This window comes from Hypanus sabinus, chromosome 12 (genome assembly GCF_030144855.1).
Source record: "Hypanus sabinus isolate sHypSab1 chromosome 12, sHypSab1.hap1, whole genome shotgun sequence".
NCBI classification, from domain to species: Eukaryota; Metazoa; Chordata; class Chondrichthyes; order Myliobatiformes; family Dasyatidae; genus Hypanus; species Hypanus sabinus.
In genome coordinates, this window is record NC_082717.1 from 8,363,463 (window position 1) to 8,380,965 (window position 17,503).

Here is a 17,503-nt window from a genome sequence, read left to right on the forward strand (position 1 = left end):
AGCGAACCTGTGGAATTCATTGCCACAGGCAGCTCTGGAGGTCAGGTCACTGAGTGTATTTAAAGCAGAGGTTGATAGGTTCTTGAGCATGTGAAAGGTTACGGGGAGAAGGCAGGAGAATGTGGTTAAAAGGAAAACGGATCAGCCACAATGAAATAGCGGACTCAATGAGCCAGAAGGTCTAATTTTGCTCCAGTGTCTTATGGTCTTCTGGTCTAGAACATAGTATATAGAACACTACAGCACGATATTGTGCCATCCTTTTAATCTTCTCTAAGATCATATAACCCTTCCCTCCTACAAAGCCCTCCATTTTAGAACAAAGAGATTCATAGATAGGCACATGGATGAAAGAACAATGGAGGGAAGGGTTAGGTTGGACCTGGAGTAGGTGAAAAGGAGGGTCCAGCATTGTGGGCGAAAGGATGAAGCTGAACCTGAATGAAGCTGAGAAAGGAAGGGGATGGAAGTCAGAATAAAAAGATGGGTGGGGGAAATGACAAGCTGGCAGGTGATAAGTGTGACCAAGAGAGGTGGATGGGTGGGACCTCTAATTCTCTTGGGATGTTATGTTGAAGTTGTACAAGATATTGATAAGGCCTACATGGAGTACTGTGCATTTCAAGTCACCTACCCTCAGAAAATATATTAATAAGATTGAAAGAACAGAGAGACAATGAACAAGGATGTAGCAAGGATTGGAGGACCAGAGTTATAGGGTAAGGGTAGGACTTTATTCCCTGGAGCCTAGGAGAATGAGGGGAGAATCTATAGAGGTCTACAAAATTATGAGGTGTATAGATTGGGGGTAAATGCAAAGAGGCTTTTTTCTATTGGGGTTGGGTAAGACTAGAACTAGAGTTCATAGTTAAGAGTGAAAGGTGAAATATTTATGGGAATCTGAGGGAGAACTTCTTCACTCAGGCTAGTGAAAGTGTGGAAAGAGCTCCCAGTGGAAGTGGTAGATATGGATTCGAGTTTAACAGTTTATGAGAAATTTTGGTAAGTACATGGATGGGAGAGATACGAGAGTTATAGTCCTGGTGCAGGTTGAGGAAGCAGGCAGACATGCACTAGGTGGGCTGAAGTGCCTGTTTCTATGCTGTAATGGTCTGACTTTGTGATGGTAAAGTGTAGTCAATAACTTATTCTGTTAATCTGACAGTTCATTGTAGGCTTTGTATATTGTGAGAGGATGCTGCAGCAAATCAGGTCAATGAAGCTGTTGTTTTAAACGGTGACGATATATTTTATCTCTTTTGACTCCTATAGAATGTACCCTGGACGACAATGCGCAGGCTGATGTTGTCCTCTTGGTCGACGGCTCCTACAGCATTGGCCTGAGCAACTTCGCAAAGGTGAAAGATTTCCTGGAGACCTTGGTTAACACCTTCCAAGTTGGTCCGAACCGTATCCAGATTGGACTGGTGCAGTACAGCCGGGACGCAGTGACGGAGTTCACCCTGAACAGGCACTCGTCGCTCCAGGCTGTGCTGGAAGCCATCCGCAACTTCCCCTACCGTGGTGGCTCAACCAACACAGGCCGGGCCATGACCTACGTGAGGGAGAGGGTCTTCGTCAAGGAGAAGGGCGCCAGGACCAAAGTGCCACGGGTGATGGTGCTAATCACTGACGGCAAATCCTCTGATGCCTTCAAGCTCCCTGCTGAGAGGTTGCGAGACTTCGGCGTGGAGATCTTTGCCGTGGGTGTCAAGGATGCAGTGTTCAGCGAGCTGGTGGCCATTGCCACGGAACCCGAGGACACTCACGTGTATCAGGTGGACGACTTTGATTCCTTCCAGAGGGTATCGACGAAGCTCACGCAGACGCTGTGCCTCAGGATTGAGGAGGAGGCGAAAGCTATCCGAAGCCGGAGTGAGTAAGACGAGGCTAGGGACTTTCAACACATATGCACTTCCAATTCCAAATGGAAGCTTAGAGCTTAGAATTGGAGAGGGTCCTGAGAAGGTTTACCAAAATGATCCAGTGTATGAAAAGATTAACATATGAGGTGTGTTTTCGCTGAAGTTTAGAAGAATGAGGGGAGGTCCCATTGAAACCTTTCAAATACTGTAAGGCCTAGATAGGGTGGATGCGGAGAGGGTATTTTCAATAGTGAGAAGGTCTGAGACCAGAGGGCACAGCCTCAGAATAGGAGGACACCCCTTCAGTACAGAGATGAGGAAGAATTTCTTTAGCCAGAGAGTGGTGAATCTGTGGAATTCATTGCCACAGACAGCTGTGGAGGCCAGATCATTGGGCGTATATTTAAAGTGGAGGTTGACAGCCCCTTGAAGGGCATCAAAGTTACAGGGGAAGCAGGGGAATGGGATTGTGAGGGGAAATAAATCTTCCTTGATGGAATGACAGTGCAGGCTCAATGGGCCAAATGGCCTAATTCTGCTCCAGTGCTTTTATGAATTCGAAATCAGGCAACGAGGCATTCTCCCCCTGACCACAAGACCTCCCTCATCCCAATGAGGGGCTAATGAGTTATCTGGGGACTGTAATATATGTATTTTATTTATCCGGAGGACAGTGTGGTACAGGCCCTTCCAGCCCACAGAGTCACGCCACCCAGCCCAGCAACCTACCAACGTCACTCTAATCACAGGGCAATTTACAATGACCAATCACCCTACTAACCAGTATGTCTGTGGACTGTGGGAGCAGACCGAGGCACCCGGAGGAAACCCGCATTCACACGGGAGGGAATGTACAAACTTGCTTACAGAGGATGCCGGAATTGAACTCCGAACCCCAGCACACTGAGCGGTAACCGCATCGTGCCAACCGCTACGCTGCTGTGGCACCCTATTAATTCCTCAGTGTCGGATCAAAAGCGGAGGGGGGTGGGGGCTTGATGGACGTGTGAGACTGACTATTCTGGAGTGCTACACGAGAGAGTGGGACTGACGGTGTAGTTCTCATTGGAGCTGTCATTAGACCAATGGGTTTTAAAGTCACTTAAACCGGACAGTTGACTTTCTATTGTCACATGCACCGAGGTCAAGTGATAAAACTTCATTTTACACAGCCATCCACACAGATCATTTCATCACATCAGTGCATTGAGGTGATAAGAAGAGAGAACAGAACGTGGAGCAAAGTACTGCAATTGCTGTGCAAGCAGGCAATGAGATACAAGGCTGTGCTGAGGTAGATTGTGAGATCACAAGTCCATCTTATCTGACAAGAGGTCTGTTCAGAAGTCTGAAAACAGCAAGCTAAAAGCTGTCCTTGAGTCTGGTGGTACAAGCTTTCAGGATTTTGTATCTTCTGCCTGACGGTAGGGGTGTGATGGGAGAATGTCTGGGTATACCGTATTAAAATCAATTGTGAGTAGGTGGAAGGGTTGCACATGGCCAGTTGATCAAGCCTTGAATCAATTGGGCCTCTTATGCATGCAGAGCTCTCACTTTTGGTGTGGGCTTTCATCTCGGCAGTTGTCCAGTGTGTACCTTTGCTAACATGACTCAGTTAAAACATTTACTCCTTTTCTCCTATGGCCTACTCTCCTCTCCAATCAGATTCTTTCTTCTCCACCCCTTGACCTTCTCCACCCACCTGGCTTCACCTATCAACTTCCAGCTAACTTCTTTCCCCTCGCCTCACCTTTTTATTCTGGTGTATTCCCCCTTCCTTCTCAGTCTGAACGAGTGTCTCAGCCTGAAATGTCGACTGTTTACTCTTCTCCGTGGAGGCTGCCTGACCTGCTGGGTTTCTCCAGTGTTCTGTGCACGTCGCTTTTAATCCACCTACCCTGTCATTCTTGCTGGCTGCTTTCTCAAAACAGTATTAAATGTAGATAGAGTCAGACGAGGGAGGCTCGTTTTCCTGATAGACTGGATTATGTTAAGGTATTTAAAAGAGGAAACTTGGTTGCCTGGCCCAGAAGAATTTCTGATAATCAGTGTCCATTTTCCTGACAGCCTTTTCCTCGATCAAGGACCTGACAACATCCGAAGTAACTTCTCGTAGTTTCCGGGTGAGCTGGACAGCTGCTTCCCCAGACGTCATCTCCTATCTACTGAGCTACAGGATGGAAGCTGGGGGTGACATCACGTCCGTACGGATTCCTGGTGACCAGACAACCAGAGTACTAACCGACCTCCTGCCAGATACGCCCTACCGTGTCACTGTGGTCGCAGAGTATGTTGACGGGCAAAGTATGCCTATGCATGGAAGCGATACCACCCTTGAAGGTATTGTATCATGGTGGGTTATGCTGGACCTGTGGTTGCCTCACTGGTTACCCATCCGAAAGTGAATATCGAATGTAGAAAATTACAGCACTCTGCAAGCCTTTGGCACGTGATCTTGTGCCGACCTTTCAACCTATTCTATGATCATTCTAACTCATCCCCCCCACCCCCATGCATGTAGATCTCCATTTTTCTACTATCCATGTGCCTATCTATGAGTTTCTTAACTGTATCCTCCTCTACCACCAACCCCGGGCTGGTGTAATGCACACCCACCTTCTCTGACATCTCCCCTATACTTTCCTTCAATCACCCCTTGACCTCTTGTTTTTAACCATTTCTGCCTTGGGAAAATGTCTCTGGCTGTCCACTCCATCTCTGCTTTTTATCATCTTGTACACCTCTATCAAGTCACCTCTGATCCTCCTTCACTCCAAAGAGAAAAGCCGTTCAACCCATCCTCAAAAGACATGCTCTCCAATCCATGCAGTATGCTGGTAAATCTCCTCTGCACCCTCTCTTAAGCTTTTACATCCTTCCTGTAATGAGGCAACCAGAACGGAACAATATTTAACAATATTTCCTAATTGTTGCATCCATATTAGAAGGAATAAAGGCATAGACTATTTTCTAAATGGGGGAGAAAATTCAAAAATCAGAGGTGCAAGGGGACTTGGGAGTCCTCATGGAGGATTTCCTAAAAGCTAACTTGCAGGTTGAGTCGGTGCTGAGGAAGGCAAATGCAATATTCGTATTCATTTTGAGAGCAGAACATAAGAGCAAGGATGCAATGCTAAGGTTTTATATGGCATTTGTCAGGCCACGCTTGGAGTATCGTGAATGGTCTTGGGCCCCTTAACTAAGCAAGAATGGCACATATCTGGTATTAGAAAGGATTTAGAGTGGGTTAAAAGGTTATTCTTAGGAGCATTTGATGGCTCTGGGCCTGTACTTGCTGGATTCTGTAAGAATGAGGGGGATGGATCTCATTTGAACCTATCAGATATTGAAAGGCCAAAATAGAATGGATGTGGAGAAGATTTTTCCAAAGGTGGGCTAGTTTGGACCAGAGGTCACAGCATCCGATTAGAGAGACGTCCTTTGAGAAGGACAAATCATAGTCATTATTTAAAGTCGAGGATGATAGATTCTTGATTTGTAAGGGTTTCAAAGGTTATGGAAAGAAGGCAGGAAAATGGGGTTGAGATAAGTCAGCTGTGATACTGTGGCAGAGCAGACTCAATGGGCCAAATGGCCTAAATCTGCACCTATGTCTTATTAAGTCTTATTATTATGTCTTATTATTAAGGTCCTCTGCATTAGTCAGCAGGCATACAGTGGGTGCTTTCAGTAAGTGGTGACTAGTGTTCAAATCAAAGAACCAAACAATCTCTCAAGCTCTTGAATGTCATCTCGAGAAGCCTTTACAGAAATTGTGTGCGTGTGTGTGGTTTGTGTCTCTATTTTATTCTTTAATCTCAGTTCAGGATTTGAAGTGCTTTTAGAAGTTATGAGGGGTAGAGCCAGGGTAAACCAAACTGCACACTGATGATGGCTTCTTGATTGGAAACGTCTGCAAACATTTTGCCAAGCTCAGCGACCAACCAAACTTCAAACAGTCAACCCGAGCTACCAATATACCGCAAAATTTCAAGCAGGCTTTTTCCATTGATCTTGGGTGAGACTAGAACTAGAGGTCATGGGTTAAGGGTGAAAGGTGAAATATTTAAGGAGAACCCGAGCGGCAACTTCACTCAGAGGGTGGTGCAACTGTGGAACAAGCTGCCAGAGGACGTGGTGGATGTGGATTCAATTGCATCATTTAGAAGTTTGGATAATCTAGAAAAATATCTTGCACTGGCATCTTATCAATGAGTCATTTCAGTATTTCTTCCATGATGAGTAATTACAGCTTGTGAAACACAGACTGTCTGTCTCTCCTTTGTTACTCTGCAGTCGGTTTGTAAAAGTCAGTGTGGTGTGTTACACGGACTCTACCAATCAACTCTGTACTGAAGTGTAGGGCTGTTGGTTTGCCCACACCAAGGAGGTGGTATTTGAAGTGGGTGTTGCCTCAAGAGAAGCAGGCTAGTGAAATTAAAGTTTGTTTTCTGCAGCTGCCTGGCAAAAGAGAAAGATGACACATTGGAGAAGAATCTGTAGCTAGTCAGCAGAGCTTCTGTTGGATGTTGGCTCTGGTATAGTATTGCTAAACCACACAGCCACTAGGTTGCACCTACCACCTGCTGGCTTCTGCTCCTTCATCTCCACCACCTCCCCACACCATCTCATTCTGGCCTCTGCCTCCTTCCTTTCCAGTCCTGATGAAAGGTCATGGCCCAAAACATTGTCTGCCTATTCCTCTTCATGGATGCTGCCTGATCTGTTGAGTTCCTGCAGCATTTTAGAAAGAGGTGACATAGGATCGGAAGGTGTAAAATTGTTATGGGTAGTGCTAAGAATCTGCAAGTGTAAAAAGACCCTGGTGGGAGTTATATACAGACGTCCAAACGGTAGCAAGGAAGTGGTCTACAAGTTACAGCAGGAGATGGAAAATGCATGTCAAAAGGGCAATGTTACGATTGTCATGAGGGTTTTCAATATGCAGGTAGATTGGGATATTCAGGTTGGTGTTGGATCCCAAGAGGGGGAATTTGTAGAATGCCTATGAGATGACTTTTTAGAGCAGCTTGTGGTTGAGTCCACAAGGGGATCAGCTATTCTGGATTGGGTGTGGTGCAATGAATCAGAATTGATTTGAGCGCTTAAGGTAAATGAACCCTCAGAGAGCAGGGATCACATTATGATAGAATTCACCTTGCAATTTGAAAAGGAGGAGCTCAAGTCAGATGTATCTATGTTACAGTGGATTAAAGTGAATTACAAAGGGATGAGAGAAGGGCTGGCCAAAATTAATTGGAAGGGGACACTAGCAGCAATGACATCAGAACCGCAATGGCTGGAGTTTCTGGGAGTAATTTGGAAGGCACAGGATAGAAGAGAAAGTATTCTAAAGGCAGGATGACACAATCGTGGCTGACAAGAGAAGTCAAGACCAGCACAAAAGCCAAAAAGAGGACATACAATAGAGCAAAAATTCATGAGAAGTTAGAGGATTGGGAAGCTATTAAAAATCAGCAGAAAGCAACTAAAAGAAGTCATAAAGAAAGAAAAGATGAAATATGAAGATGCTAGCCAATAATATTAAAGATGATCCCAAAGGTTTCTTCAGATATATAAAGTGTAAAAGAGAGGCAAGAGTAGATATCGGACCACTGGAAAATGAGGATAGTAATGGGGATAAAGGTGAACTATTTTCCATCATTCTTCTCTGTGGAAGAAACTAGCAGTATGCTGGATGTTCGAGATTGTCAGGGGGGCAGAAGTGAGTTTAGTTGACATTACAAGAAGGTTCTTGTGAAACTGAAAGTTCTGATGGTAGGTACGTCACCTGGAACAGATGGTGTACACTCCAGGGTTCTGAAGGAGGTGGCTGAAGAGATTGTAGAAGCATTAGTAATGATCTTTCAAAAATCACTAGATTCTGGCATGGTTCCAGAGGAGTGGAAAATGGAGAATGTCACTGCACTCATCAGGAAGGGAGAGAGGCAGAAGAAAGGACAGTTAGAAGATAGGGCAGTTAGTCTGACCTTAGTGGTTGGGAAGGTGTTGGAGTTGATTGTTAAGGATGTGATTTCAGGTTACTAGGAGGCACATGATAAAATAAGCTGAAGTCAGCATGATTTCCTCAAAGGGAAAATCTTGCCTGACAAATCTGTTGGAATTCTTTGAAGAAGTAACGAGCAGGAGAATTGGTGGATGTTGTGTACTTGGATTTTCAGATGGTCTTTGACGAAGTGCCACACATGAGGCTGCTTGACAAGATCAGAGTCCGTGGTGTTATGGGGAAGATAATAGCACAGATAGAGGATAAACTGATTGGCAGGAGGCAAAGAGAGGGAATGAAGAGAGTCTTTTCTGATTGGCTGCCAGTCACTAGTGGTGTTCCATAGGGGTCTGCGTTGGGACTGCTTCTTCTACGTTATATGTCAATAAATTTGATGATGGAATTGACGTCTTTGTGGGCAAATCTGCAGATGAAACAAAGATAGGTGGAGGTACAGATAGTTTTGAGGAAGAAGAGAGGCGACAGAAGAACTTAGACAGATTGGAGAATGGATAATAAAGTGGAAGATAGAATACAGAGTTGGGAAATGTATGGTCATGGCACTTTGGTAGAAAAAAATAAATGTGTAGACTACTTCTAAATGGAGAGAAAATTCAAATATCTGAGGTGCAAAGGGACTTTGGAGACCTTGTGTAGGGCTCCCTGAAGGTTAATTTGCAGGTTGAGGTTGTGGTGAGGAAGACAAAGGCGATACTGGCAGTAATTCAGCAAGAACTAGAAAAAAACCAAGGATGTAATGTCGAAGCCTTATAAAGCAGTGGTGAGGCCTCATTTGAAGTATTGTGAGCAGGTTTGGCTCCCTTATCAAAGAAAGGATGTGCTAACATTGGAGAGGGTTCAAAGGAGGTTCATGAAAATGATTCCAGGATTGACAAGCTTATCATCTGAGCAGCATTTGATGGCTCTGGGCCTGTGCTCACCGGAATTCTCTGAGCATTTCCAGCTACCTTCTCCTTCATCCTTCTGGCTCCAACTGCGTATTCCTCTGACCTTTCTTCATCACCATAAACTACATCAAGGTGTCCTTCCTGTTGGGAGGAGTCTCCAGTGTATGGCCACTGAGTGGGCACCATGGTGGCATAGTGGTTAGCATGATGCGATTACAGCTTGGGGCATTCTGGAGTTCAGAGTTCAATTCCAGTGCCGTTCTAGAAGGTATCTCTGCAAATTCTCCCTGTGGAATGTGTAGCTTTTTTTCTGAGTGCTCCAGATTCCTCCCTCAGACCAAAGACGTACCAAGTAGTTTAATTGGTCATTGTAAATTGTTCTGTGATGAGTTTGGAGAATGCAGAGCGAGCTTCTAAATCTGCTGGGAGCAAAGCATGTTGGGAATGGCAAGCGGGGAGTGCTGTGGGAGGATTGTGGGACTGGTGGCAGAGAAGGAGTGCTGGGGCAGCGGAGTGGTGCTGCTGCACGGGCAAGGTCATTTGATTCCAAACAACTGGTCTATTGATCATTGCAGAATGTCTCTCTGGTGTTTCCCACTCCCTCCCCTCTCCCTTCCCCTTTTCCCAGCCACGATTCCCCTCTCCCTGCCCCCTTCCCACTCCCACTCCCACAATAGAGATGCATATCAGAATCAGGTTTATGGTCACTCCCATATGTCATAAAATTTGTTTGTTTTTGCGTCAGCAGTACAGTGCAATACATAAAATTGCGTGCTGTCTATACAAGCATACAACACACACACACACACACACACACACACACACACACACACACACACACACACACACACACACACACACACACACACACACACACACACACACACACACACACACACACACACACACACACACACACACACACACACACACTTTCCAGCTGGGACCTATTAAATATTGACCAACAATAGGAAGCTAATGAGTTACTGTGTTTCCATGGCTACCCTGAGATGTCAAGACCAATTTTAATGCTTATAACCAACTTCAGTGAGATATTTATACACTAAGGTATAAATAAAACCATCAACTTTATCTAATCTGTGTATCTCGTCAGCAATCCAGTGTTCATAGGCTATTGCAGAAAGGGTTCATTGTTACTATCTCTGTTGTTGGTTTCTTTAACTGTCAATTTTGGCACCAGCTTAAACTTGGTGTCCAGGGAACCATTGGACCTTGCTCTGTCAGGTCTCCTGGGTCTCCTGCCAATCATCTCTTGGCAGCCTGTGATAGGTAGCGTTGACCTGTACAATTACAGTAACACATTTTCTGGAATCTGCCCCTGTGCCCAAGACACATGAATCTTTTCTTTTTGGAAATGTGGATGAAGTTTGCAAATGAAGTGAGGTTAGGCATGGCGTTGGGGAAAGAATTGATCTAAATTCTCTCATCATCAGAAGTGTGAAGTGATCTACTTTGAAAGGTAAAATTTGAAGTTCAAGTTGAAGTTTAATTGTCATTCAACCATATATGAACACCCATGAATACAGCCAAATGAAACAGTGTTCCTCGGAGGTCAAGGTGCAGAACACAGCACCAACAGCACATGGCATATAGTACATATAACTGCAATAGCAGTAAACGTGCACTCACACCAAAAAATATATATAATATAACCCAAGTCCCTGGATGTTGTTGGCAAAAGCAAGCCCGTTGTAATCAAGCTCGTCTTCCATTAAGCAAACACTGGAGGGCAGCATTGAAGGGAGGGGCTATCTCCCAATCCAGTATGAACGGCACGCCACTCTGCCTCTGTACTACAACTAAGGCCACACGGTTTCCCACCATTGGCCTTGCTCTAACCCAGTCTATTGGACCTGCAGTATTCTACATTACTAATGACCAACATGCTATACTTCTCTATCTTCCATGTTCTATAAATTTATCAGATATCGGAGCAACTTACACATGGCTTGTGGATTTCTCCACTCAGCTATCCACACTGCTGTGTCACCTGCCTTGCTGGATTTTTTATTGATCCCACAACCATTGTTTTAGATGAGAGCATTACAATGAATCACCTAAGGCCTGAAGTTGGAAGCCCAACTGAATGCACATATAATTCTGCGGAAACAGCCTGTCCACCAGAGTACAAGTTTATAAGACGTAGGAGCGGAATTCAGGCCATCGAGTCTGCTTTGCCATTCCATCATGGCTGATTTATTATCCCTGTCAACCCTACTCTCCTGTCTTTGACATAACCTTTGCCACACTTACTAATCAAGAACCACCAATCTCTTTTTAAATATACCCATTGACCTGGCACAGACTCACTGCCCTCTGGTTAAACAGATTCCTTCTCACCCCCATTTGAAATGGACGTTGCTCTATTCTGAGGCTGTGTCGTCTGGTCCTAGACTCCACCCACTCACTATAGGAAACATCCTCTCTACATCCACTCAATTTAGGCCTTTCAATATTCAATATTTTAATGAGATCCCCCCCCCCCCATTCTTCTAAACTTCAGTGAGTGTAGATCTAGAGAGCCTCAGAATTTAACCCTTTCATTCCTGGGATTATTCTCATAAATCTTCTCTGGAAATTTATACAAAGGTATCGCAGTTCATTACAAACCCAAATCTACCCAGTTAATTCAGTTTCTTGCAAACCCATTTGTAGAGAGAAGAAAAAAAACCCAATAGAGCCTCTTTTTGTTTTTTAATAGAGAAATATGTTAAAGTACTTATTGCTGCTGGCTCTTGCACAAGTAACATTAACTTGGCTCCAGTTTTAGGTATCTTGGGGGTCTGCAAAATATTTTTGCCAAATGTATCATGAGATGTATCACACATAAATCATGAAGCAGTCAGTGATTGAGCACTGGAATGTGTACCTTGACACAAGGGCAAAACTGTTCAATGTATTTTTCCGACAAAATTTAGCTCTGGGGTACTCTTAAGGCCTTAGGGGAAAAGTTGTCAAGCACATTGCCAGCATCAGAAGTATAATGTAATGTCCTAAGATCATAACCGAGGCCTCCATCTATGGATGCTTCTTAGTTCTTACTTCATCCCCACTCCCTCATCCACCTATCATCTACCAGCTTGTATATCTCCTTCTCTTTCAACCACTTTTTTATCGTGGCTTTTTCTTCTTCCTTCCTTTCCAGTCCTGATGAAGGGTCTCTGCCAACAACATCAAATAATTATTCTGCTCCATAGATCAGGGGTTTTTAACCTGGGATCCACGGACTCTTTGCTTAATGGTATTGGCCCATGGCATAAAAAAAGGTTGGGAACCCCTACCATAGATACTGCCTGTCCTGTTATGTTCCTCCAGCATTTTGTGTTTGTTGCTCAATGTTTCCAGCATCTACAGATCCTCTTTGTTTATGATTATCTAAGTGGAAAGCTGAAACAGTGAAATGTTCAGGAGTGTTTCTGAGTATATCGACCATATTTTCTTCTAGGTAATTCAAGGAATAATTGGCAATGCCTTGAAAGCAATGATTTTCTTTGAATATGTTTGAAAGTCTATTTGAATGCCTTGAGATCTGTGAATTGAGGTAATTGGATTGGGCAGTCAGGGGATCTCATGTTTGAGTATCTTGAGTGGGAAACAGTCATACAGAATTACAGCTAAGTAGCACTCAACTGAAAATAGAAACGCTTACCTGCTATTAAAGTATTGCCTCTTTGCTCCATCTGGAACGTTGTAAAATATAAGTAATTGTTTTTGGTTTTATATCAGAGCTTAAGTTCTCAGTCTGTGAATATTTTATGTATTGAGATAGCGCACAGAAATGGCCCTTCCAGCTCTTTGAGCTGCACCATCCAGCAATTTCCGATTTAACCCTAGGCTAATTCCAGGTTAATTTACAATGACAAATTAACCCTCAAACTGGTATGTCTATAGACTGCATGAGGAATCTGGAAAAAATGGAGAAAACCCATGCATTCCTCGAGGAGGACATACATACTCCTTACAGATGATGTTGCAATTGAACTCTGAACTCTGACTTCCTGAACGGTAGTAGCAACACGCTAATTGTGACACTACGGTGACACCCAGAGGACATTATTCTTTGGTTTCAAGTTTTGTTTCCAATGTAGCTAATAACAGTACATTTGCTTGTCCCCCCACAGAATCTGGGTCACCAAGTAACCTGGAGATATTTGATGAAACAGCGGACAGCTTCAGGGTCAGCTGGTCACCGGCGCCTGGTAACGTTCTTCAGTATAGACTGCAGTATGTGCCAGAACTTGGCGGGGAGGCCAGAGAAACAAGCGTTGATGGAAGGGTGACACAAACAATCCTTCAGAACCTGCTCCCAAACACCAAGTACTCTGTGAAGGTTCTGCCGCAGTATCGAACACTGGTTGGTCAACCATTGGTTGGAGAAGGCACAACCAAAGAAGGTAACATTTGCACCAAAATATTGATAAACTAGTTCAGAACTGTTCAGTAATCCTGTTATAATACCTCTGAATAATCCCACAAACAATATTAGGTATGTTCCATATTAGGTATGTTCCATACAATATTAGGTAACGTTGCAGCTCTTTTAGACCTGGGTTACAACACACTTGGAGTATTATGTTCAGTTCTGGTCGCCTCATTATAGGAAGGATGTGGAAGCTTTAGAGAGGGTTTCAGAGGAGATTTATCAGGATGCTGTCTAGATCCTGAAAAATGTTGTCTTGTTTTTACTGTGTCCTGTACCAGCAGTTATTGTTGAAATGACAATAAAAAGTGACTTGACTTGACTTGATTAGAGGGCATGTCTTTTGAGGACGAGTTGAGCGAGCTAGTGCTTTTTTCTTTGGAACAAAGGAGAATGAAAGTTGACTTGATAGAGCCATAGAATGGATAACCAGCATCATTTTCAATTTGCATAAATGCTAATACAAGGGGGAATAAACTTAAGGGGATTGGAAGAAAATATGGGAAGATGTCAGATGTAATTTCTTTACACAGAGAGTGGTGAGGAAAGGTTGAATGAGATAGGATGTTTCTCTTTGGAGCCCAACATGGAACTGATTCAACAACACATTGCGTGGACTCACTTTCAATAACTCTACAACTCATGTTCTCAATATTTAATGTTTATTTATAAATTATTATTATTGTTTTGTTCAATTTTGTATTTGCCCAATTTGCTGTATTTGCACACTTATTGTTCGTCCATCTTAATTCTTGCAAAAAATGCCCAAATAAAAATAACCCTCACGGTAGTATATGGTGACACACATGTTCTTTGAGAATAAGTTTGCTTTGAGCTTTGAAAATCTGGAAAATCTTGTCCTGCAGTCGGCTGCTCAAAGAAAAAATGAAGCAGAACGTCTGGCAGTGCATCTCGTGTCAGCCCACAAAGTTTTCATCCTCACCATTCAACGCCCAGGAAAATAGGCATGATAATGGGTCATTGAAGATCCCTAGAGAATACTAGCTCAAGACTATTCAGGCAGCTGAATCGGGATCTCATGATGATTGAAACAGCACCACGGGAAAGAAAGAACAACTAAACTTATTCTACCCATATCCAGCGGGATTTTCCTGTGATTGCCCCTTTTAATTCTTCTTCCTATTCTTATTTCAGCATGTCTCTCTATGGCCTCCTGTAGGATCACGACGAGGCCACTCTCAGGCTGGAGGAGCAACAACTCATATTCTGCCTGGTTAGCCTCCAGCCAGTTAGCACGAGTGTTGATTTCTCTAACTTCCAGTAATTTTGCCATCCTCACCCTTCTCTCTTTTTCTATTCCCCACTCTGGTTCCCATCTTAGTCCTTTCCTTCTACTTACCTGCCCATCACCTCCCTCTGGTGCCCCTCTTCCTTCCATTTCTCCCACAGTCCAGTTTCCTCTCCTATCAGAGTCCTTCTTCTTCAACCCTTTACCTTTTTCACCTATCACCTTCCAGCTTCTTACTTCATCCCCTCTCATTCACCCAACCAACTTCACCCTCAACTGGTACCTGCCAGCTTGTACTCCTTCCCCTCCCCTTCTCCCCACCACCTTATCCTGGTTTCTTCCAACTTTCTTTCCAGTCCTGATGAAGTGTCTCAGCCTGGAATGTCGACTGCTTATCCCTGTTCCAAGATGCCACCTAACCTTTATTCCTTTATTCCTTTCCCTAGATGCCACCTAACCTGCTGGGTTCCTCCAGCACTCTCTGTGTGTTGCTTTGCATTTCCAGCAACTGCAGAGTCTCATGTGTTTACAAAATTATTACTAGACTGTTTTCTCATCCCTGGACATTACACACCATTTAAATTACATTCCTGCCCCTCCTGACAACAAATACACATCCAAGTTAAAAATCCTGCACTCGAATCATCCCCTGGATCCAGTGATTATCTGTCAGTATGTAACGTGTGTACAGGAAAGACATCTGTTTGTAGAGAGTAAATCCAACAGATTCTACAGATGCTGGAAATCCTGAGTAACACATACAAAATCTTGGATGAGTTCAGCAGGTCAGGTGGCATCTAGGGAAAGGAATAAAGAGTTGATGTTTCGGGCCTTATGGTCTTAGATTAATCATTCCTTTCCACGAATGCTGCCTCATCTGCTGAGTTCCTCAGCATGTAGTGTTGTATGAGATGAGTGCCTGTTACAAGTGATGTGCAGAGATTTTTGCCTAATTCCAGGGACTTTAAACCTTTTTCTCTCTCAAGAGATGCCGTTTCATCACTGAGGAGCAGGCTGCAAGTTTCAGAATGTGAATGTGGACAATGATATCAGGAAAGAAAAGAATTAGATCAGGGCAGATGGTCTTGACTTGAATTGTGACTGTCCATTTCCTTCCCAAGATGCTGCCCGACCCTTGGAGTTCCTCCAGGAACACACACAAAATGTTGGAGGAACTTATGAGTTTAATGCATGAGGAACATTTAATGGCTCTGGGCTTGTACTTGCTGGAGTTTAATCGAATGAGGAGGGATCTCTCTAAACCTTTTGAATATGGAAAGGTATAGATAAAGTGGATGTGGAGAGGATATTTCCTGTAGTGGGGGAGTCTAGGACCAGAGGGCGCAGCCTCAGAATAGAGGGACATCTTTTTAGAACAGAGATGAGGAGGAATCTCTTTAGCCGGGGGATAGTGAATCTGTGGAATTCCTTTAAAGCAGTGGTTGATAGATTCTTGATTAGTCAAGGCATCAAAGGGATGAAGACAGGAGAACGGGGTGGAGCAGGCTTGATGGGTCAAATGGCCTAATTCTGCTCCAATGTCTTTGAGGCTTACGGTCAGGCAGCACTTATGGAGAGGACAGAAGAATTTTGATTCTTTATTCCTCTACCTCGAGTGAAATGCACTGTTTGCATTAACAATCAACACACCCAAAAAAATGAGAATCAGGTTTAATATCACTGGCATATTTGTGAAATTTATTGTATGTGGCAGCAGTACATGGTAATACACAATAACATCCGTAAATTACAGTATGAAGTGTATGTATTTAAGAAGTTAAACAAGCAGTGATAAAAGTAGTAAGGTAGTGTTTGTGGATTCAAGAAACACACACAAAATGCTGGAGAAACTCGACAGGCCCTTTCACTGGCCATTTAGAAATCTGTTGGCAGAGGGGAAGAAGCTGTTCCTGAATCATGAGAGTGTGTCTTCTGGCTCCCCTACCTCCTCCCTGATAGTAGGAATGAGAAGAGGGCATGTCCTGGGTGATGGGGCTCTTTAAGGATGGATGCCACCTTTTTGAGGCTTTGCTCCTTGAAGACTGCTGCCCAGGATTGGTGATGTAGCCAGTTAGAATGCTCTCCAAGGTACATTCTGTAGAATGTGGGATGGGTAGGGGGCAGTCTGCAAGTGTCGTTGCATGTTCTGGTGTGGACATGGTGTACCCACGATGCTCAGCAGAACAACACAGAACACAACAAAGCAGAACGTACCCAACAAAAGAACAAAAACAGTGAAAGAAACCTTGTTTCTCCATTCCACCCGCTCACCCACCCACATACACAGTCCACTAATCCTAGGCAAGGAAAACTTTTCAGCCTCCAGTGAACTCGCGGATTCACAGGCACTATGTCTTAACTTCCAAAAGAAGACTCGAGGAGTTTCACAGAACCAAGCTCTGGCCATTGGGCTTTGACTCCTGATCGACCTTCAGACTTTGATCTGGACCTCTGATTAAACTTTGGGATTTGATCCAGATCTCTGATTGACCATTTGGGCTTCAATCTGGACTTCTGGTTGACCTTCCGTCTTTGATCTGGATCTCCATCGACCTTCAATTCTGATCTGGACTTCTGATCAAAATAAGCTTTGATCCAGATCTCCAATTGACTATTGGGCTTCAATCTGAATCTCCAATCAGCTTTCAGGCTTCGATCTGATCAGATTTTTGATCGACCATCAGGCTTTGATCTGGATCTCTGATCGACTTTCGGGCTTCGATCTGGTTCTGCAATTGATCTTTGAGCTTTGATCTAGATTTCAGTCTCCGAATGAACTTCAGTCTCTGATTCATCATTGGGCTTTGATCTATAATCTTTATTAATTTGTCATGGTCTTTAATGCATTGCCTGAACTAGAGGTGGACATGTTTCCTGTTGAGATACATGTGACATCATTTTAGTGTTATCATTGTACTGTTGTTTAAATAATACATCTGTTAATTGGCTGTGCAAGTGACTGAACAGAGGGGACGGTAAACTGAATATGTTGATGCCAGGGTTACTCTACCCTGCTATCGTGGCCCATTGCAA

The 17,503-nt window shown here is 43.8% G+C and overlaps 1 protein-coding gene across 4 annotated transcripts in view; it reads left to right on the forward strand.

The window, feature by feature from the left end:
• Window positions 1-17,503, forward strand: part of LOC132402615 (collagen alpha-1(XII) chain-like) — a 380,160-nt gene that overhangs the window by 54,669 nt on the left and 307,988 nt on the right. For 3 of the 4 annotated variants that reach the window (XM_059985520.1, XM_059985521.1, XM_059985522.1), the window contains exons 10-12: window positions 1,273-1,875; window positions 3,933-4,205; window positions 12,923-13,195. The exons of the other annotated variant lie outside the window; for it this stretch is intronic. In XM_059985520.1, the coding sequence (XP_059841503.1) occupies window positions 1,273-1,875; window positions 3,933-4,205; window positions 12,923-13,195 (1,149 nt within the window). The remainder of the gene's footprint in view (window positions 1-1,272; window positions 1,876-3,932; window positions 4,206-12,922; window positions 13,196-17,503) is intronic. 4 annotated transcript variants of the gene reach the window in all.